The sequence below is a fragment of the Dendrobates tinctorius genome, unplaced genomic scaffold, assembly GCF_039654945.1.
Source record: "Dendrobates tinctorius isolate UK_male_01 unplaced genomic scaffold, ASM3965494v1 ptg000016l, whole genome shotgun sequence".
Classification (NCBI taxonomy): domain Eukaryota; kingdom Metazoa; phylum Chordata; class Amphibia; order Anura; family Dendrobatidae; genus Dendrobates; species Dendrobates tinctorius.
The window spans coordinates 32,962,679-32,987,101 of record NW_027361684.1 but is presented as its reverse complement, the minus strand read 5'-3'; the positions used below and the strand labels follow the sequence as shown (position 1 = coordinate 32,987,101).

The 24,423-nt window shown below is 42.5% G+C and overlaps 1 protein-coding gene across 1 annotated transcript in view; it reads right to left on the bottom strand.

The window, feature by feature from the left end:
• The window catches only part of SH2B2 (SH2B adaptor protein 2), a 121,422-nt gene that overhangs the window by 39,829 nt on the left and 57,170 nt on the right, over positions 1-24,423 (bottom strand). The window contains exon 2 of the mRNA XM_073565624.1: positions 10,448-11,319. Within this exon, the coding sequence (XP_073421725.1) occupies positions 10,448-11,293 (846 nt within the window). The 5' untranslated portion in view covers positions 11,294-11,319. The remainder of the gene's footprint in view (positions 1-10,447; positions 11,320-24,423) is intronic.

Genomic DNA, 24,423 nt, shown 5'->3' with positions numbered 1-24,423 from the left:
TCACAAGCTCTCAATGCAAGTCTAAAAGAGCCAGAATGATGGTCTTATTGACTTGCATTGAGGAGTGGCCTCCAGCTCGCTCCAGTAGACCCTGTAGCAGTCGACAGGAGTGGCAGCGATAGAAGGGGAAGACGGCGACAGGTTGGTATAAGACTAGGGGCAGGGACCTTAGAATAAAAGCATCACTCCAGAGATAGAATAAAGAAACCTGCTGGAGTGGTGCTTTAAGTCTGAATGAGGCCTACAAGGATATATGAAATGTATTGTCCTTCTACATAAGATATATAAAATTAATGAAATTGATCGCAGTGTATCACTGAAGCTTCACACTCCATGGTAAATGAATTAATGGAAGGATTTTATTCCCTTGTCTCACAAGATGTACAAACAGAATATTCAACTAGCGTCTCTTGGCATCAGCTGCTCTTCTCACAGCCATACACTTTGTTTTGTGGTTGTGCTAATTGATCTGGGTAGGAGTATCATGAATTCAATGGCAGCCTTAACAAAGGCAGACACCGTGAAAGAACCTACTATAAGGAGTAAAAAGCTGTTTAAGTTTTTTTTGTATTTGTCAGACCATTAAGAGAATCACAGAGGTTCATTGTCCAGGCAAATAATTCCTGTTCTAGCTCAGACTCCGATTCCATAATGAGACTGTCATTTTATTTAGCCGAGAGAATTACGCGCTCGATACGGTTTTGTCGCTTACTGTTTTATATTATAGTATAAGGGCACATAGGAAATGCTAATCTGGCAATTAACCCCTTAAAGAGAAAATCTGTCACCATGTTTTTGCTGATACATGTGAGAAAAGCATAATGTAGGGGCAGAGACCCGGATTTCAGTTATGCATCACTTACTAGGCTGCTTGCTGTATGTTTTTATAAAATCACTTTTATCTACTACAGACCTAGCAGTTATCTAAATGCTGAGCTCTCTATAACCCATCCACACCACTGATTGACAGTTTCTGCCTATGCACAGTGTACTCAGAAAGCTGCCAATCAGTGGTGGGGGCAGAAATACTCAGAAGGGGGCACTTTTATTCACTTTAGAATGGAACGTTAGTGCATATGAGCAACCGCTGCCCCAATCACTCACTCTCTATCGGCCTGCCGAGTGCTGCACTTTTTCTCAAATGAATGGAGCGGTGTTCAGACATGCACACTGCTTCTGCATTCTCAGCCTGCCGGGGGGAATAAAGTTAATTTCCTCCCAGCAGTGGGGCTCTCAGAGAGCCAGGCAGCTTGAGAATGCTGTTAGTCTGAAGATTAACCCCATATCTATAGGTTAATAGCGTTTTTTTACATGACTAGTTCTCTTTAAATGCCAATGTTCTAGTGGATCTCTTGGGCCAGCTCAATACACCCGCACCACCTTGAAGACGTGTTGTTACGTCATGGAGTGTCAAGTGGTAATAGTGGACCTGACGGTCTCCTGTCTTATTTATTGTAGTAAATATACTTGTATTCCCCGTGAAGGAACAATTTTGGATCATGTTTTCACAAACAGACATTACCGCTTGGGGGGCGGATCACTGCCCCCCAGAGAGTATGACTTTTCATGAAATCACATGCACTTTACTTGAACTGTTAAAACGCAGCAGATTTTTCTGCACAGAAAAAGGCAGTGGAAAAAAAACTGAGGTTTTCCCTACATAGGTAACATGGATCCGGATTCATCATGACCGGCATGAACAAAACCGTTCTTGATGAGGGGGCGTGTGGGAGCCAGACTCTCCGGATTCATTGAGGGGGGCACATTTCTTATTGAATCCGGTACGTCTGGAAAGTGGCATAAATTTCACTCCAGTTGGTGAAACTGGGGTGAAAACGTAAAAGTTGAGACATTTTTGTGCAGCCTCGAGTTGCAACTTATCAAAGTGTTTTACGGCAGATTTCTGGTGAAAACTCTTTGATGAATCAGGGCCATGGCCTAAAGGTTCTTATGTTACTTTATGCCATTTTCACAATTTAGCCATTTTTCCTGCAGATCTGGGAAAACTCCCTATACTATATAACAACCCCATATACTACACATGCCATCTATACAGTATACCTCCACCATCACACATCTAGGCAGCGGTGTAGCACGCATTAGGATAAATCAGGGCATACATTCAGAACTCGCTGAAATCTGGCACCAGGTTTTTGCTATGTAATCTGAGAGTATATTTCAGCAAATAAGGTTCCTATCAATCAAATATGAGCAGCAGCAATGATAAATATTAGGGGGTGTTTTAGATTACATTATTAGGGTAATTGTACAATGATCTCACAAGCTATTCAATGGACTGCATGAGCTATTATCTCATTAATCTATCATCAACTAAGGTAAAAGGTCTGGAGCTGAAATTTATTTCTGCAAGAACATTCATGTTTCATATTTTACAAGCATGCGTGTTATAATAAATGTTCCAATCTTATATATTTATTCTACAAGTCATTCATATTTCATATTGCAGTATTGTGCTGGGTTAATGTGATGTCACACAGGGGTGATGTCATAATGATGACATCACCGGATTCTAGACACGTCGTCAGCAGATGTAGATGTGATTGTGAAAGTATAGAGAGGAGAGAGCGTCACTTTTGCTGTTACTGAAAAAAAAAATGCTTAAACTTTTGTCGATAATTGTTTGGACGTCACATATTTTGTGCCGACCATTACCTCCACATGACGTGGAGCCTGAGAGTGAGAAGGAAGAGAACACTAACTCTGAAGACGGATTTTCTTTCGACACTGAGGCAGAGCAGAAAGTAGAGAGTAAGTGTCCTCCATGGGCTTAGAAACTGGGACATTATGCATTACCAACAATGTCTAATTAGCTTATTAATTTAAGACACAAAGTCAACTAATTGGTGGCTTAAACTTAGACAATTATTATTATACAGCATGAATGATACAGAATTATAAATTTGGATAATTTTTAGACTGTCTAATCTGTGATTGCAATATCCAAAAATTAGACATTACTGATTAATATGCCCTGATGTGTGACTGGAAAGATTCACAATCTTGGAAGTCAAAATCCAGCACATTGGTATACCGAACTACATGCGACTTTACCTGGTCTTGTAGCTCAGCCGCATACTCTTAATCTATATCATAAATCTCCCTAAAGAATAAATCACACGAGCCTCACTGTACCTAAAAAGGTACAAACGTTTATATAGAAATTGCTCATTTTGAAAAGATCCAACTTTACAATCTGAATTATATCTGTAATTTTCAGAGTTGAATTAAATATTCTAGTGTTCCTCACAAGTAGTTGGCTTATTTGGGGCTTTCAGTCCCATCCCGGACGGCAATGGACGGACTGGCAGTGTCTTTCCTACCCCAAGTGTGACAGCCTCATAGAAATACATGAAGCTGTCATGCTCTGGTCAGAAGATCCGTGGCCAGTCCGTGAATTAGCAGTTAAGAAACAACAAAACAAAATAAAACATTTTTCCCACCTGCAGCACGGTAGGCAAGCTAAAAACTTAATGGTGTGGCTGACACTAAGCTTGTTCTCAGTCACATGGAGTGACAGCTGCAGTCCGCAAAATCGCACACAGTTCAGTGTGTTCCTGTGGACGGCAGCTTTACCTCCAAAGGTACAAATCAGTCACAGGACGGCTAAAAGTCTCAGTGCGGCCCAGGCCTAATGGTAACATGAATACTGTTTGTTGTAGGGATCCGGAGATCTTTGTCGTCTGATCTACAAGAATGGATGGAACATGTGCAGAACGCCCCGAGAGCGGTGATCGCTGGTCTGCCGTTCCTCATCATCTTCTTCGCCATCCTTTGTTTCTGCACGTATGTAGTATTTTACATGGTCTATAACCCTGACATCAGGAACTAACCTCCCCCCTTGTTGTCCTTATTAGTGATGTCATGATAGAGAGGTAAAGCATATAGTGTCACCCTCCAAGCAGCACATTCTTCCATTATATCTCCCTGATATATATATATATGGTCAAAATTTCTGTTATTGTGAATGAACAGTTAGGCAAGTTGAAGATGAAATGATCTCTAAAGGCCTAAAGTTAAGGATGACACATCTCCTTTGCATTTTAGGGAAGACAGGAATTTTGACCAGGGGTGCCCAAATTTTTATACTCCACTGTATACACACACGTGTAGTATAATAATTACTTTGTGTTTATTACAGATGCCTGGATCCAGAACAGACATAACACCAACAGGAAGCTCCACAGGCAGCGATTTAAAGGGCTATTTATTAATCCAATTTTTCTATGCTGGCCTACCGCTTTGATGGTTTGCACCAAAAATTTGGCTGCTCCCATCCATCATTACCGGCTGATGCTGATGTCTCCTGACATGCGCTCCCATATAAATGGTTTATCTATAAAACTCCTAACCAGCTTCTCCCCAGTAATGTCCTCCCCGCTGCCGACATGTCTTCTCTACACTAGAGCAGCTGGATGTTCTACCTTCTCCATCCCTCACATCCAGTAAAGCCCGAGCACATGTGGTAGCAGACCGGACCCAAATTCAAGGAGCGTCCCCCAGATAACACCACGGTCATGTCTTACTCCTGATAGTAAAGACTTAGAAGTTATAATATATATTCATGTGTTTCCATGTGATTTATTCCCCCACAAAGAGTTATCTGTGACTTATATATTACAAGAAAATATTCTTACATTGTTTTATTTGCCTCTAACTTTAGCATTTTGAATCGGTTTCTCATACATGGGCATCAATATCATCCATGTATCACGAAGCAAGCAATCAATCCACTTCTTACATTTATGAGAATAAACTCAATATTTCATCTATTGAAATGGGCTGTCCATTGATAACTTCCCGGGAGACACAGTGATCGCCAGAACGAGGAATCTCTTATCCCCGATAGAAAATGAGGCAGCAGATCATTCTAAAGTGGGTAAAACAGGGGTGTACCGCCCATAGTGGCAGATCACGCAGCTGCTATGGGCCCGTGATCTTGGGGGGCACTTCCTGTCCTTGTAATTTAAATGGTATGTGCATCTGTAGAGCCGCTGAATAGAATGGTGCAGGTTAGGGCCGTCAGCTCCCAGCTGCACCACTCTGACAGACGGAACATCAGTCGGCACACTGCAACAACCAGAGCAGACATCGGGGGAACAGCGGAAGGCGAGTAATTTTTTATGGTCAGGGGCATCATAGTGAGTGTGTCTGTTTGTCTCTGCAGGACTATCAGACTGTGTGTGGGGGTCCCCATACTGTGGTGGCAGCCCTTATACTGAGTGGAGGGCTCTGGGTGCCATCATGATGCGCGTGTGGGTCCTCAAACTGCAAGTTGCGGCTTTAGGAGACATCATAATTTGTGGGGGGCATCATATAGTGTGTATGGGTCCTCATACTATGTAGAGGGTTGTGGGGACCCTCATACTGCATGTTGAGGTTGTAGGGGACATCATATTGTGTGTGGGGGTTCTCATACTTTGTGGTGAGCAGTGAGTAACATTATACTGTGTGTGGGAGCCCTCACACTGCCTGTTGGATTTGTAGGGAACATCATATTGAGTGGAGGAGCCATGGGGAGCATCATACTGTGTATAGAGGGCTTTGGGTCTTCCATGCTATAAATAGGGGAGCTGTGGGGCCATCACTGTGTGGAGAAGACTTAGGGGCATCATACTGTGGGGGAAATTATACTATGTTGGGATTACGGTGCGTCCATTATTATGGGAAGTGCCTTGGTTGGGTTGGAAATAAATAAGAGGATATCATCGGCAAACGCCGCAATTTTAACTGCAGCGTTCCCTACGGTCATTCCCTCATACTCTGACATACCCTGTAAAGTCCTAATCAATGGATCCAAGGCTATGTTAAATAATAGGGGTGATAAGGGGCAACCTTGACGGGTGCCCCTTTGAATCCTGAAAGCCGACGATAGTGACCCATTTATGGCCAGCCTAGACACTGGTTCATGATATATCATAGTGATGGCCTTACAGAACCATGACCCAAAGCCTCTAAGTGCCAAGACATCATCAAGATAGTCCCAAGCGACCCTGTAGAATGCCTTATCGGCATCCAGGCTGACCACAATAGCCCCCAAATGCCCACTCACTCTCCCATAAGAAATAGCCCCCAGAGCCGTGCGTATATTATACGTTATTGATTTCCCATGGACAAAGCCAATCTGTTGGGGTGATATTAATTGGGGGATTAGTTGTTGGACTCCGTTTGCTAATATTTTCGTGAAAATTTTGAAATCTGAGTTCAGCAGGGAGATCGGACGGTATCCATCTACTCGCAATGGGTCCCTGCCCGGTTTGGGAAGTACAATTATATCTGCATCAGTAAACCCATCAGGTAGCCGTCCCGTTTGGACAATTTGGTTGAAAACCGCACACAAGTGAGGGCCTAGTGCTCCTCCCAGTATTCTGTAGTACTCATTACTATATCCGTCAGCGCCAGGGGACTTAGATATTTTTAGGGTACTTATGGTTTGGACGACTTCTGCTATGGATATCGGAGCATTCAAGGTTTCTCTGTGCTCCTCGGTCAATTTAGGTAGTACATCCGGCTTCAAGAACTCAGGGGCATCATTCCCTGTCTTTGGCGCTGCACTATAGAGAGACTCAAAAAAAGCTCTAAACTCTTCAATAATTTCCTCATTGCCAGTCCGGACGGTGCCATGCTTGTTTTTAATTTTGTGAATTCTTGTGGCTTTACAGTATGGCCTAGCAAGTGATGCGAGCAGTTTGCCAGGTTTGTTGCCCCACTTAAAATATTTTTGTTTTTGGTAGTCAAGATTAAAGACTGCTCTCTCATGGGCCAGAACGTCCGCTGCTCTCTTTGAGCGCTTTTTCTTTGTGGTATTGTCTGTTTTGATATATTCCCTTGTTTTCATATTATCACAATAAAAGTTAGGTTTTAAACACCCTACTAATATCTATCTTTGCTGCTGCTAGTAATGAGAGTAGCATGATGTAGGGGCAGAGACACTGTTTCCAGCAGTATGTCACTTAAGCCATATGCACACATTCAGTATTTGGTCAGTATTTTACATCAGTATCTGTAAGCCAAAACCAGGAGTGGAACAAGCAGAGCTAAAGTATAACAGAAACACGTCACCACTTCTGTATTTATCCCCACTCCAAATTCTGGTTTACAAATACTGATGTAAAAAACTCAGCAAATACGCAATGTGTACACGTGGCCTCACTGGTTTGCCTGGTGTAGTTTTCTTGCAATCACAGTTTTCTCTGCTGCAGGTATGGCAGAGCTCTGATTGCTGAGCAGTGTATAACCCCGCCCACACCATTAATTGGCATCTTTCTGTGTATACGGTATATTGACAAAAACTTGCTAATCAGTGATGGGGGAGGGGTTCTACAGAACAGTTGACTAAGGGTCCCGTTACATTTAACGATGCACCAGCGATCCCGACAACAATACGACCCGGTCAGCGATAAGTGATCCGTCGGCGGTCCCTCTTTCCTGTCACACCGCAGCGATGACAACTTCCGCCTGCGTCCATGCGTCGTTAGTCGGCGCCAGCGGGCCGCCGAGGAAAAAATGGCCCAGGACATTCGAGCACGATCAGCGATATCCAACGAGGGGGCCGGTCGCAGGTACGTGTCACACGAAGCGAGATCGCTAGCGATCTCGCTATGTGTAAAAGGCCCTTAAGAGTCACAAGACATCTAGTCCTGTAGTGATAATCTCCTGCTGATAAAACACTGATTTTTATTTAAACACCAAAACACCTAGTAAGTGATGTAAGTGCTGGATTCACGCTCTCAGCGCCTAATATCATGGTGCTCACAGATTAAATAGCAAAAACCGACTGACAGATTCCCTTTAAAGGGCGGGTGCAGTGGGTGTCGCAGTCCAGTCCGGCGCATCCCACCTTCTAGCGATGACATCCTCCTTCTTACTTCTGCCGCGGCTCCTGGGCAGTCAAACTTTCTCTGCCCTATTGAGGGGAGAGTAAAGTACTGCAGTGCGCAGGTGCCGGGAAAGGTCAGAGAGGTCCAGCGCCTGCGCACAGCAGTACTTTACTCTGCCCTCACTCAACAGGGCAGATAAAGTACGCCTGCGCAGGAGCCGAGGGAGAAGTAAGAAGGAGGACGTCATCGTTAGAAAATGGGAGGCGCCGGACCGGACGGCGAAACCCATCAGACTGGACCGGACCCCCGGGTGAGTATAATCTAACTCGTTTTTCTTATCTTTCAGGTTACATCGGGGGCTTATCTACAGCATTATAGAATGCTGTAGATAAGCCCCTGATGGCTGTGGCCGCATCTTATAGGCCAAAAATGGGGTGACAGATTCCCTTTAAAAGGTATGAGTTTAGCATTAGCTGGCTGTGACAGTTAACCCTTGAAGGACAGAACAATTTGAGCAATTTACCCTTATTAAAACAAATGGATATACTTTGTATTCTTTTTTCTAATAAAGTTGATATGTTAGACAAAGTTCTTTTGTGAAAATTCATTTTTGCCAGTTCACAGGCTAAAGCTGTAATAATTGTCTAATAACGTACCGTATTATGAAACCAATCTCCACGGTCTGCTGAAGCCTGTGTAGGAGGACCACAGATATTCAGCAGCTGGACAAAGCCCCCTTGGCTTTACAATATTCCATATTCTGTGCCAGAACAGACAAATGCTCATGCACCACTGGCAGAATCAGCCTGAGGTTTGCTGCCAATGTTATGCTCAATTATTTCTTCACAGTAGATATAGATTTTCATGAGTTTTATTGTGAATACACACATTTCATTATAAAGATCTAGCCTTCCTTATCAAACTAACTTAAATTCAGCAAGAAGTCAGAAAAAGTTATACACAATACTCTATGGGAAAACAATGCAAATTCTGAGTCTATAAGAGAAAAGGCTGCACATAAATCGGCTGGGCAGTAAGCCAACATCTCCATCTAAAAGTCTCGATAAAGTTTTAGATAATGGTCCTTTGCCCCTCATCAGTACATAGCATGAATCTGGTTAGGAATGTAATGTACAATTCAAGAGAATGAAATGCATGGTAGGGAGAATCTCCCAACTAACCAGATGCCAGCTCTACGATTAGGTGGTCCAAGAGCAAAATAGTTGACATGTTGAATGCAGAGTTAGCACAAATTGATTCACATGTTCCACTTTATAGGCCATGATAGAGGTCTACGACTGCTGTGTGGGGGAGGGAGTACCGCCTCTTACCTGCCAATATCCTTGGACCTTCTTTTGATTAATCAGCCTGGTGCAACATCAGATGTGCGTCATCCCGCAACAATGACATTGTGCCAGGCAAAAATGGGACGTGAAAATTGATTCTCACCAACTCTAGTAAAAATTGTTTTGACCTCTAGTCGATTGTCTGCATATGGGTTACTGAGGGGTCTTTTTTTACTAGCGTTTTCTGGTAGTTCAGGAAATTGCAGCTAACTGTCCTGGCCACTATTGGGTACAAATCTCCTGGGAGTATACACCTGGCACTGGCCACATACACAGTGTGCACAAAGCCTTATTCCCCTTCACATAACACTGATAGTAGCAGTCACAAGCTGTCAGCCTGATGCCTCAACCCAATGACATATCCTCTTCAAACCCTTTGAGGGCACTTTAGAGGTAATGTTTGCCCTTTTAAAAGAGTGTTCGTTACAACTTTCTAATGTTACAATCACTCATATAGTGACTGTTAGCCGTATTTTTCGGACTATAAGACGTACTTTTTTCTCCCAAAAATGTGGAAGGAAAAAGGGGGGTGCGGATGTACCGGCTCTGGAGGGGAGGTGGGGCAGCGGCATCGGTGGAGCAGCGGGTCACAGAGGAAGTAACTGGCTGCTGCGGATAAATAACTCCTGTGCCCGCTGCTGAAGAGAAATGAATATTCACTGCATTCCACACCCATCCTGGTATGCATGGGACCATATATACCAGGGAATACTAAGGACAGAATTAAACACATTTTTTGCTTCAATTTTTTTCCCTAACTTCCTCTTCTAAAACCTAGGTGCGTCTTATGGTCCGATGTGTCTTCTAGTCCGAAAAATACGGTAGTTAGCTGTAGGTTTATGGAGAAGGTCCGGGCTAACCCATATATGCATTTGATTCTGTTTCCTATGGTACTTCTACAATTGTATAAATAAGATACACTTATAAATACATTAAAGGAAGTCTGTCTCCCCAGAAACACAATTGAACCTATCCATAACCTACTGCAATGCCCTGCACATGGGGTAAGTGACCTAGCAAATCAGAAGAACTGTACTACATTTCTAATTGGAGGTATTTTCTATCATTATTATTACACAGATTACATATTGGGATAATATGTTGGAGATTGGAATACCCCTATAATTCAGTTTATTTTGATCTGAGGATCATGCACTAATATTGTCCTGCAGCCGTTTTGCGATTATTTTTGCTAGAGAATTACAAACAGTCTTCATTTCAGAAATACATGCAGTTTAAGGTGAACATATTCTTATTTCTTACCTTAGGAGGCACATAGAACTCAAGGAGAAATCTTTCCCCTTCCATTTTCACAGCTTTTCTCAAAAGCAAACGACATTTTTGCCACTGAGAGCTACCAACGCAATTGGTGTCATCAGCAACCATGTACCTGAGAGTTCCTTCTCTCTGGACATCGACAGCGTCTACCTTAGCAGCCTGCATTTTTGATAGACGCAATTTGTGAGTCCATTTTTCCCGAGGCTCCACTTGTTCCTTATTGCCTGATGGGCAATGTTCCCGTTCCGACCGCTTCATTGTTCCATTGTCTACGCCAGGCTCCGGAGAGGACTTTCTGTGCCACATCTCCTTCATGCCATCCACCACACATAAACTCATATTCCGCAATGAGAAACCCTTTTTAAATTTTGCCTTGGAGCTTCCATGAACTGAAACATCCTCAGAGCTTCGCGAGTGTCCATAGGATGAAACCTTGTGAGCCCTGGCTTGAGTCCGATATTTATTAGTCATAGAATTCTCCATGCTATCTAATGACTCGGTGGAAGTTTCCTCTTTCCTGGAGACAAAATCCCTTGCTAAAGGCACCTGGCAATTTTGTAGTCCTACAAAGGGTACAATGTTATATTTTGTTGGCGAATCAGATACATATACCCTGTTAACCTCAAAACTGAAGAAATCCAAAAAATTGGCAGCAAAATGGTGGGAGAATGAAGTCTCGGCTCCCGGAGCATTATAGTTAGGGTTCTCCTTTAAAAACTGGCAGAATTTCTGAGCAAAGTCCACGGCAGCGGCCTGTGCGTGAAGTTCACAGAACTCCTTCCAGTCAGGAAGCTGGGAGGAAGAGTCTTGATTAAGTGCATCACCATTCATGGCTGTTCCATTCCTCTCTAAGAAATCTGCAAGGCAAAATGAAGAAAATGACCAGATGGAAGAGAAAAAAAAAAAGCTGGAAGGCATTGATAAAAGGTTGTGTTGAGTTGGCATCAAACATAGAAGAATACAGAAAATTTATGTGTAGGTTTCAGGTTTTGTGCTACTTTTTGCATTTTTTTTCTTTCATTTACATAGTTAAAAATGTTATGTGCTCATTAAATCCAAAAATATATTTTTTTAAAGGGGGTCAGAGCTCCATTTTTCATAGGAACAGCCCTATCCTCTACTTCGCTTTACACAGTTACATCACAACATTCTGGCTGCATGAAGCCACCAACAGGGGGAGCTCTTGACACTAATTGTAGATCTGTATTTAGTAACCTCCTAAGCTCACCAGGTGGCGCCTGCTTTAATTTGAAATATGTCAAAATAGTATTAAATTGCTTACTTTGAAAAACAAGTAAGAAACAGACCATTTAATAATATATCCAAATTAAAAAAAGTGCTTTTTTGTCCCAAGTCCCGAAAGGTTCATATGTTGAGTTTGTCCCTGTAGAGAGCACCCTGTATTGGCACATAGACAGTGTTGTGGAAAGGGTGCTCATTATAATTGATAAGCCAGCCCTCTTTGCTGATGAAGATATGGTGAAAGTAGACTGGCTGGGGTATTGGGATAAGCCAGCCGCCTCCATACACATCACTAGTCGTATGCCAACACAGGACTCTTTCACAAGCGGAAGTGCCGAAACTGGAGCTAAGCTAATAAAAATGGGGACAGATTTTGTTTCATGGTTGATATGGGGATAACTCTGTTCAGCTATGACCAGAATCATTTCTATGGGAGTTATGGTATTGGTATAGCTCAGACTCTCCCGGCTAATGTTTATCTCCTGTAGGAAAGACCAGTCCTTCAGCTCCTGAAGTGTACGCACTCGAGGAACACCAGTTCTGACTTCATGTAGGTAAAAAACCTCAGCACCGAAATGAACATAAAGTATTTTATATTTATCTGGCAAGAAAAGATTCAACGTTTCGACCAATAGTGGTCTTCACCAAGGACCTTTGTATTGTAGAGGAGCCGGGTGTCAGGTAGATGCGGCTGTGTGCAGGCTGTGGGTCCATGGTCTGCACACAGTCACATCTACCAGACACCCGGCTCCTCTACAATACATATGTCCTATATGAAGACTGTTCTTGATCGTAACATTGGACCTACTGTATTCTGGCCGGATCAAAATAAAATACTAACTTCTTGCATAAAGATCTTCCTTCTCGATCACCATTTCGGTGCTGAGGTTTTTTGCCTATAATTTGTAGCTCCACCATCAGTGGTCAGATCTGGATGGAGTTATTCTCGTTTTAGCAATGAAAGGCTGAGATGGGAATAACCCTTTAAAAGATTACTAAACTTTTTTCAAAAACTATTCATAAGCCTTCCCGAAGATGAATTTTTTTACGTATTACCTTCTTGTGCCTCCCAAACACTACATAGCAGTGCTGGTTACTGCCAAGCAAAGAGATTCAGACAAGGAAAGCCCCGAACACAGATTTTGTGTAACTAGAATATGGACTCATCTTTTTCACTTGACAAACAACAAGACTATTTTTTTTCATGCTGGACAACCATAAAAACATCACTATTTTCTGTCTAATGATATCGTTAATCACATTATACTGCGTACATCTCAACGTAATTTTCTTTTCTCAATTTTAACAATGATTCTCTTAATGGGCTCTAAAAATAATTTCAGCAGCGATGTGTATGGTGTGAACTGAACTGGAGCAGTAATAAGCAAAAAGACACTTCTGCCAGCATTGGGCAACCTATTTGAATTACATCCATTTTAATAGCTGTAAATTTTAGCAGGATGACCTGCAGCAATGGCGCACAGAACACTGTCAAGAACTGTTCATCTCAATTTTTTTGAAAGATTCAGAGAGTTCAAGGAGTAGCAAACAAAATCTGAATTTTCAAGATATTTAGCTTGACCAAGATTTGCCTTTCATAGCGCCTGACATCAATAACTATTTGTGCATTAAAAGCTAAACCTGGAGAAAAAAAATAAAATTTTTATATATATATATATATATATATATATATATATATATATATATATATATATATATATATATATATATATATATATATATATATACACACACACACACATATATAGTAATTATATATATTATTGTACTTAGGATGAATTAATAACATTTCTTCAAATATTTCAAAGTTGTATTAAGGGGATCAAAGTCTATAAATTAAGAGAATGGGAAATCAATTCTACTTTAATCACTTATGAAAAAGGGTATCAGCATCTCGGAAATCACACAAAGGTTAGCAATATAGCACACTAACTTGTGACCCTTCTTGCTCCTTCTCTTTTTTATCTAATTATTCTTTATCATTCATTTACATTAAGAAGAATGTAACAGATAATTCAAGAAACTGACATTGGCGTTTTTCCTCAATTACTACTGACTAGGGTCATCCTAACAATATGAGTTTAAAAGTGTATAGGCCAGAGCATTTTCATATTATCTATGGTCCTTGGCTGGAGTCCGACCTGGACCCCAAACTTTGAAGAGTTGTCTCTCTTTCATTGCAGATCACCTTCAACGAAATTGATCCTTGGATCATTGCTCCATGCGCCTTAGACTTCTACATATTTATGTCGCTTTCATGCATTATGTAAATCTGATCCCCATTCCTGTCCTCTATTACCTTCACTTTATTCTTGTTTGTAAAAATGTATCTGACCCCCTTTGAGGGGAGCAATTTCCGGAAAGCTACTTTATAATATCTATCCCAATAAAAAGTTTGAAACTAAATGCGTATAAAGATATATAAAGAACTAGCAGGGCTAGTGATTGGCAACAGTTCTAAAAATGCCAGGGGCTAACTGGGAATGGAAGAAAATAGGGCAGGGGGGAGAAGCACAGTAGAAAAATTTAACCTAGAAACTAATGTGCCTGAAACAGACATTCGTCAAAATTCTGCAGAGAACAAAAGGAGGGAAATTTCCAGCTGATTTCTTTCAGTTTCAGCTAGTTATTATGGAGTTGCTTAAAAGGTTTGTGTGACAAAGCAGAGGGGGGAGGCTCCTGCTGCAGCCATCTGTCTTACAACTAGACACAACATAGTGAGGTGGTGGGGAGAAGGAATAGATGAACTCTGTTGTGAACACTTTTGACCTGGCTTCTGAGTTTGGGCTCCCTCTGGAGGTTGCTGCTGGTAATGGAGCTGGTCTGGCCGACAGAAGTCAATCACCTGAGGAGGATGATTGGAGGTCAGGTGTTACAGACTGGAGAGATTTAAGCGAGCAACCTTCCCTCGGTTGTTGCCGCTGATGTGGTTTTCTTCCTGAGGATTTTGGAAGCCTGTTTGCCTCCTGCTTTGTCCTGCATCTTTCAGATGTTATTTATCTGTTTGAATCTTTTTGCATTTGATCCATTTTTGCTTTCCTCTGATTTCTGCTTTGCTGTGTGGGTTCAGCATTGATCCCTGCTGGGACCTGTGTTGGACTCTGTTCCATATGCCACAGCTTATGTCAGTCTTTTCAGTATTTCTAATCCACTGTTATATCAGTATCTTTTGTTTTGCGCCCAGTTCACACCAGAGTTCTGATTTAGTGGGGGAAAGGTCTTGTGGCCTCAGTATTTTTGTATATCAGACGTGTTGGATTTTTTATTAGGGTTTTTCGCGTGATTGCAGACAGTATCCTTTCCTGTCCTATTCTATCTAGACAGTTTGGGCACCATCATTTGTTTACTCTATTTTCTGCCTGTGTTTGTGCCTCATCTTGTCTCACCGGCAATATATGTTCGGGGGCTATCTATTCCTTTGGGGTTCTACTCCGGGGCAGTTTATAGCTTTCCCTTTTCTCTCTTTAGGCTTAGTTAATTCTTTGGCTGTGCCGAGGCATCTAGGGCATCGTAGGTACGTCCCACGGCTAATTCTAGTTGTGTTGTCAGTTTAGGGGTCTGCAATCCGATAAGTTACCAACCTCTCTGGTTATCTGGTTGCCTAGTCTATTCCCCTGCTATCCTCCTCGGTTACCTAATCATAACAGAACTCCTATGACATATTAAGAACATTTCTGTACATATTTCTTAATTTTAATAGAAATAGTAGATAAAATAGGATCAAAAGAATGAGGTGGTAAATGTATGATTGCAAAAACCACCACAGATCTAGAGAATCCGATCTAGTGTCCCCTACAAGCAGAGGTCGTACATGTGCACTACTGCTCTATTCAATGTCTATGGGATGAAAGAAGATAGCCAAGCACAAGGCTAAGCCACCTCCTGTCAGTCACACAGATTCTGGAAGACCTCACCGATCTTTATATTCCATCAGTGATAAAATGATACGGGAATAAACAGGTGACTAATTTTGGATTTTGTTCTTTTAGACCATTTCCTGCTGTCAGATTAATTTCTTAAGCCAGTTAAACCCTTTAAAAAGGTCACCCAATTTAACCCTTCACACAAGCACTCTAAAACACTAGGCCTTCTTAACATAGATCACAAAGGTCAGGATATTTTTGTACCGCACAATATAGGTGATCCGAGCAATACTGAAAGAAAATGATCATCTAAGATTTACAGTAATTACAATTCTTACTGGTAAGACATCTCTTGTCTTTCCTATGGACATTACAAGAAACACCGTCACCCAGTAATCCAAGAAAGTGTGTCAGATTATTTCACATACAGTGTTCTCGAGAAAACACCAACTCCCCTCGTACTTCCTCAATCTGGTCAGTGCCCACTGCCCAGAGAAGAACTTGAAACTGGAAAGACCCCAGGAAGAAGTATGGCAATGAGTCAGCGTAAGCAAGAATCCTGGAGACAGTAATACCGAGCCAACTCACGCAGCACAACGCCAACCATGTATAATGGTGAAAGGCAGAGAGGGAAGTGGGAAGAGATCACGACAATCAGTGCAAAACAGCAACTTCCTCACAGGGAATAAATTAAAGACTCTTTCATTAATGCTAAAAACAGGAATTAGGAATTGTCTATGGTCTCAAAACAATTCAGAAACATTTCAGAATAAGAAAATAAGGGAAACGTTAAACTACTTCCCCAGACCATTCACTGGACACACAACAAAAATCTATTAATCTGACACCAAATATTGTCTTCTCAATTTTTGTGTCTTATTAGAGGACGATCACCTAGTACCCCACTGCTGAAATTAACAGGTGTAAGGCCATGTTCACACATTCAGTATTTGGTCAGTATTTGACATCAGTATTTGTAAGCCAAAACCAGGAGTGGAACAATCAGAGGAAAAGTATAATAGAAACCCGTCACCACTTCTGTATTTATCACCCACTCCTGGTTTTGGCTTACAAATACTGATGTAAAATACTGAATGTGTGAACGTGGCCTTACACAGGTGACCTTCATTCTTGCAAATAACGAGGACAATAAATTATAAACTCCATATAATAGGCCTTTTATTTATTTTTGTAACCAGACAAACCCTTTTCACTAGCACACGTTTTATCAGCTACGTTACATTTTATTTGCAGTGTATTAAATGGGTTGTCCAGTCACATAATATTGATAATCTTGGTAATGCTTAGGGCTCATGCACACAACCATATTTTGGGTCCGACTGCTATCCCCATTAAAAGAATGGATCAATGAAATTACTCCGAAAATGGCATGAGACTCACCCATACAAGTCTATGAGTGTGAGAAAAAAAAAAAAATCGGATGCCATACAGAGCCTCAGTACTGCACCTGATTTTCATGGATACATTGCAGTTCTGTAAACTAGGAAATTGTTAATGGTCTTGTAAATGATTCATAGATGCTGAGTAAAAAAAACGGACTGTACACAGATGACAAGTGAGAAAAAAAATTGTACCACTTTTCTGGATGAAATTCTGACCAATTTTTCACACTTTCATGTGACCCTAACCTTAAGATACGTCATTAGTATCAGATCTGTGGGGGCCGATTACTGGCACCCCCACCAATCAGCTGTTATCAGCTCCATTGGAATGATGTAAAGGCTAATAATTAATAATCATAATAAATTTTATTTCTATAGCGCCGACATGTTCCTCAGCACTTTATATTTCAGAGGGGGACTTGTACAGACAATAGACATTACAGCATAACAATAATCACATAGATCACAACAGATACCAAGAGGAATGAGGCCGTGCTCACAAGCTTACAGTCTATGAGAGGATAAAGGGCCTGTCACACTAAGCGATATCGCTAGCAATATCACTATAACATCACTGGTTTTTGTGACGTTATAGCGATATTGCTAGCGATATCTCTGTGTCTGATACTTACCTCCGACCGCTCCCCCGCTGGTTATCGCTGATCGCGCGAGATCGTCCTGGACCGTTTCTTGTCGTCAGCTTCCTGCTGGGCTTCCTGTGGCGCCGACGAGCGACGCGTGGACGCGGGCGGGAGGACGTCAGGATCGCCTCATCTGACAGGTAAGTAGCGACCCCCCGACCCCTGCTATGTCGCTGGTAAGATCTGCCTGTGTGGCAGCTCACTAGCGACCACTTAGCGATGCACCAGCGATCCTGACCGCGTCATATCGCTGGTGCATCGCTAAGTGTGACAGTACCTTAAGGCCAAAGGCTAATGTTAGCTGCACTGCACAACTCTGTAGCAGTCGCTGCCAAGAAATGCAGGTCCTATTATCTTACATAGGAGCTGATGTGCAGCACCAAACAGCACCCGCCGCGCACTGAGCGGAGCAGTGCTGTTCTGGCTCTATACAATGTGTGTACTGGCTGCTCCTGGAACTAACAGCAGCAGATTGGTTGGGGTGCTGGACTCCCACCAATCTGATATTGCTGACCTATTCCTGTCACTTAAAGAAACACTCCCATCAAGGTTTTAATGACCTGAATATATTGCAGTCATAATATAATACATAGCACTGTGCACTTGCTCATTTTGCCTACCCAGTTAATTATTCTCTTTTCCATTAGGTCTATAAAATCATGTGATTAAAAACAGACTAACGGAATCCTTCTAAGCTCTATGTAGAAACAGGAAGTCTCTTTTCTCTACATGAGTCATCATTAGAACTACAATTCTACATCACTGCAAAGTCCACAGCAATTCAAAAAACTAGGACACTGAAGAACATTGTGTGATTGAAGCGGTGGTCGCTCATGCACACTGCCGCTCTGTTCATTCTTAATGGGAGAGCCAGAGATAGCCAAGAGCGGCGCTCAGCTGTCTCCAGTATGAAACCAGTGGCAGTGTGCATGAGCGGCCACCGCTTCAGTCACACAAGGCTCTTCAGTGCCTCGGTTCTCAGGATTGGTGGAGGTCCTAGCGGTCGGACCACCAGCAATCAAGGCTAACTTCTACACTTTAGAATACCCCTTTAACAGCTAATTAAGCAGTGTACTAAATCTATGACTGTTCTACACTTGTATTTGGCGCTTTAATAGCATTCAATCGTCCTTGCTTTTAGGGCACACAGCCCTTTTCATGGCACTGTGGTTGATCCATGCATCACAATAAAGCCAGAGATGACTCTGGCCAGTGAAGTTTTCCTCTGGGGGAGAACTTTCTGTGGTCTGCGCTCCTGTTTTGTATTTGGCATGAGGCAGTGTGCTCATCTTTTATTCAATGTTTACTGCTCTGCACATGCCGGAGTCTCATCAGTGGCCCCTAGCAATGCCACTTCACAGTCCCTTGAATGCAAATGTAACACTATGTTCCTGTCTAATGGCAAGCTTCTGGTTTTGAAATTTATGAAGCAAACCGTAAGATTCACGCTCGAACATTCCTGGGCTTTCCAACAAGGCATCTTTTTCAGGCTATTTTTTTTTTCTCCACAGTGTTGCATCTATTCATTCAGCTAGTTTGGAGCTCTCGTGTGTTGCCTTTGCTGACTTATCTGGAAAAAGATCAATATCTTTGATTGATTTCTTTAGAAAACAGCATTAAATATTTAGAACGTGTACATTTTTTTCAGCCTCATACATTTCATGTTGTTAGAGGAAAATATCAAGACCATAAAAGTCATAATCACATTACAGGACAATAATTCTACAGAATGAGATTTTTATTTGGAATCCTACTTGGAATATTATGGTAAACTGTGAAGCACAATGTGAGGATTAAGATATTTTATGGTGTTGTATGATAGATCTAGAGATGGAGAGATGGTCACGAGCCCCATTCACTGCACCCACCCGCCCCCATCGTAGTATCACCCAGAGCCCCGACTACTGGTATAATGGCGGCCAAAGCTTCCCCCCAGAAGGCACCTTGTGCCATCCTCCCTTATGGGCAGTATACTTATAGCCAGGGGTTCCCACTTCACACCCACTCAGCATTCCCACCAAACTATCACATCCAGCTGCCACACCCCTCTAATTGTATGATCCTGTCTTTGGCTTACTATATTTATTATCACCCATGCCAATATATGAGCATCCCCATATGCACCCCTATGCAGGTCAACTCCTAAAAGTCACCATCGGGAGACCACTTCATAGTCATAATGCACCAAGTTGGCAGACAGTTGCGAACCACACTTCATGGGCCGGCAAGCCACATGTTGCTCCTGAACCACAAGTCTGAGACCCCCTATCTATACAATGAAGCCTTATTCAGACGTCATTTTTTTTTCCCATGCGTAAAAAAAAACGGATTGATTTCCATTACTGTTTTGGATCAGTTTTTCTTCAGCGTTTGGTTAGTATGTCAGTTTTTACCATCGGCGATTATCTCATATGCTCAAAAATGAAATTTGCCAAGCTTCTTCTACCCATTACAATGCTACATATGGATAGCAGATGGATTACACATGGATGAAATCCGTTGCCCTTTATTTTGTTGGACCCATAAACCTTAATAGGTGACTCAGTTATAAAAACTGACATGCCTTTGATATTTTGGTGGACGAGTGGTCTGCCATAAACCAAGACATGTGAGCAGCCCATAGATTATACTATCTGTGAACGCATAAAGAACCAGACATCTAGAGGCCAATAAATAGCTGAAAAGTTCAGGTGCTCAAGATCACGTGAACTCAGGGTGCTTTCACAGTGTTCTTCGCCATGTCCAGTGACCCCGTTGGGGCTTACGTGAAAACAGTCTGCTAAATGAGATTCGGCTTATGCGCTAACGGGGCCATTGACTAGAATGGTGCAGACGGAGTCACCAAGCGCTCTGTCGTGCATCATTTTCGGGCATAAATGCCTACTGGAGGCGGACACTCAGATTTAGTCCATTACATTTGGGTGTCCGTCTCCAGTAGGCTTATAAAGCCGAAAATGATGCATGACAGAGCACTTTGACTGTCTGCTCCATTACAGTCAATAGCCTCGTCTGTTCATACCCCGAATCCCGTTTTGCAGGGGGATCGGATGCAAGCCCCGACAGAGCCACTAAACATGGCGAAGAACGCAGTGTGAAAGCGCCCTAATAGTTAAAAGCCTCATTCAGACATCCATTTTTCATAAATAATCCATTATAGTCTAAGGAGCTGTTCACATCTCTGTTTTTTTCATACATATATTTTTGATCTGAGCCATGAATCAAAATTATCAAAACAAGTTTATGGGTCCCTGAAAAATCACTGACCGCACACAGATGCCATCCATGTGCAATTCGCAATCGCGTGCTGTCCATTTTTAACATTGCAATGGATAAGAGAATCTTTATAAATTTTTGGGTTTTTTTTTCCATACGAGAAAATCACTGATGAAACACTGATGGTCAAAACTGAAACACTGATCAATCTTTGGTGAAAATCTGATCCAAAACAAAAATAAAAATCCTACCATTTTTTGCATTAAAAAATTCACTGCATCCTGAAGAAGGCCTCAGTGTGCATTTACACTGGTCGATTATCGTGAATTAGGCTGGGTTCACATTACGTTTGTGAGCAGCGTTTAACGCATCCGTTACATAGTGGCATTAACACTATGTAACGGATGTGTTAACGCATCCATACACTGCTATAGACGAGCGCATCGCTAACGCATGTCATAATCGGCACGCGCTAGCGATGTGCGGTCATTCTGTGACGGACCCTCGGACGCGGTCTACAGCGTCCGTAGGTCCATCACCGCTAGCACAGATAGGGAAGCTGCGCTAGCGTGATTGCTAAACGCGATCACAATATGACAGTAGCATTAATGCAGTCCGTCAGCGCTATGTGTTGAACGGACTACATTAACGCAATGTGAACCTGGCCTAAGCATTTCCCTATAATCGCCCAGGCTAGCAATAACCTGACAAACAAGAAAAATGCTCGTACGACAGGTGAAATGATTTTTTAAGCTTGCTTTAAAAAAAAAATCACCGTTCTGAGCAGTACATCATCATGTGTACACAGGACATGTGCCGCAGAGAACAATGACAGTCCATGCGCACTGAACAACCAAGTTAACGCAGGTTGACTAGTCTAATTCCTCCTGAAAGCAGCCACTTCACAAGGTTAGAAAATGAGCAAATGTGTGGTCGCTTGCCATAGGCTAAATAAGGTTTTTCATTCTGTAAGGTGAAAATGACTTAACTGGTGACATGGAAAATTAATTGGCAGAATGGAACAAGAATATGAAAACAGAAAGGGTGAGAGAATGTAAGGATAAAGAAGCAAGATGAGGAAAGGGCTATTAGGGCTTAAGGATGTCACAGAATGCTGTCTATCTCAAATGATAGTCACGGCCTTCTTGGGGTCTACGCTCGGCCATGTGTTACATAGATTTCCATTCACTTACTTTACATTGACGATGGGGCTCAGAGTATGGGATGGGCTGTGATCTAACAGAATGTGGACGTATGATAGATTGGGGAGGCAAAATATAGTTAACTGGGTCAAGGTAAATAGGCTAAAGACTACCTATTATTTGCAAAACCTCTAACGTGTCATCATGACATGTCAATAATTTTGATCAGTGCGATCTGTGTTCTGAGACCCTCATTAAAAGCAAAAACAAAAAAACAGAAGCACTCACCTAAATGCTGTGCCCCAATATTTCTGCCCTGTTCAGCTGATGTCGTACACAGATTCATAGGATGTGCAAAGACTTCTCCGCTTCAGTCTCACTTGACAGCTACTTACTCCTCTACCTCTTCCCGTCCGCATATACTTCTTTCGGCAACTTGTGTCCTTAAAAGTGTTGTCTGGCAAATTAATATTAATTGCCTATCCATAGGATAAGTCATCAATACCAGTCTGGTGGTGTCGTACACCCACGATCATCTGTTCCTGGTGCCACCAGCTGCTGGATGTGATGGGTGGGTGAGCTGCCCAGCTAAACTCTGTCAGCTATATAGTGGTCACAGCCGGGTACTGCACATCTGCCCCCATTTGAATTATGCAGTTGACAGAGCTGCACTGTTCCACTACGCAACTAAGCACATTTGGCCACTGCTAGCACCAATAACAGCAGACCGGAGTTGCACCCCCCACCAATATGATATGATGACTTATCCAAAAGGAAGAGGTATTTTCCCTACATTACAAAGTTTCTTGCCTCTTTGCTTGTATCAAATCAAAAATAGCTAACCATACCTATTCAATCTTGTGAAGGAAGGCGAGCAATATAAACAGAGCATAAAAAAATACATTTTATTGAAGGAATATAAATTACAACAAAGATTTTTTAAAAACAATAGCAACGTAGGGGGAGAACCTGACAAAAAATACCCATGGACGCTAGCAAGATAATAAAGCCCATGTGTGCATAAGGGTAAAAATAACAATTATTACCAAAAAAAGGGCCTGGTGCAAACTCACAGCACAATAGTAATAGCTAAATACAAATACCAGTAAAAGGGATAAAACCTATAAACAAGGTTTGTGTGGCTTTTAGCAATCTATGCCCCTGCATAGCATACAGGCAATGGCAAAAAGTAACAAAGTGCAAAAGTGCATGAAGGTAGTCAACATATAGCTCAAAAGTGCATGAAGGTAGTCAACATATAGCTCAAAAGTGCATGAAAGTAGTCAACATGTAGCTCAAAAGATAAAGTGACAGCGCATGCAGGAGAGTTTTAGCACATGAATGGCCAGTATAAATGAATTACATTACCTCTTAGTGGGATCTAGGCATAAGCTAAGGGTTTAGTCAGGTGTTCCCTGGTCCCGATGCGCATTTTGATAACATTTCCTCAGGGGGCGTCAGTGGACACTCACAGTTGCACTCGCATTCCCAGGTGGTGCTTGTGGTTTCGCAGACCCACTGTGCCATGGGATCAGGCTTACTTAGGATGGGCATAGCTAAGCGGCTACCATGTGTTCACTGGAGCTCCTGATGGTGGAATCAGGCTTGGCTGCAGGTAGCCGCCAAGTACCAAACCTAGGCAGTCCCCAAAACTGCAGCTGCTGTCCCCAGGGGTCAGGTACGCAGACACAGATAGGACTAGGGCTCCGTTCAGACTATTGCGTTCTTAATCCTCTGTAGAACTGTTACTGACATGGACTTGGGCTCCGTTCACATTATGGTACTCGGTTTAGGATCCTCTGCCGAACAGTTACAGACACGGAGTCTTAGAGAGGACTGATTTGGAGACTGGTTGTAGCAATCCGGATATACGGGGTACTAGCATAGGTACACGATCAGACAGAGGTCTCGGATACTGATCCTCCAGGTACTGGTTGCACATCGATCAGGGGTCAAGGTTAAGGAACTGGCCGCACTAAGACCAGGGACTTCAGCTTCAGGACTGGCCACACAAGGACCAAGGACTACGGATTCAGGACACTGGCCACAACAGGACCAGAAGGTTTCCGATTCAGCTAATAAAAGACCTTTTGGAAGGCACACATTCAGAAACACAGCTTCCAGATCCACGGATTCAGGGACTAGCTGTACATGGACCGAGGGACAAGGTTCAGGCACTGGCCACACCCAGACCAGGGACTACAGGTTTAGAACACTGGCCTCACCAGTACCAAGGGACCTCACAACTCACTAGGAGACCATCTCACTCACTAATGATTCACTACGTTGCTTGGCACTTCCCTATTAGTGAGGGTGCCTTTTAAACAAGATGCATTCCAGCTATTGGCAGGGAGCCATCTTACAAGTGTATTCTAATACGAAATGCCTCCCATTGGATGGGGGCATTTAACTATATGCACATTGGCCCTATAAGAG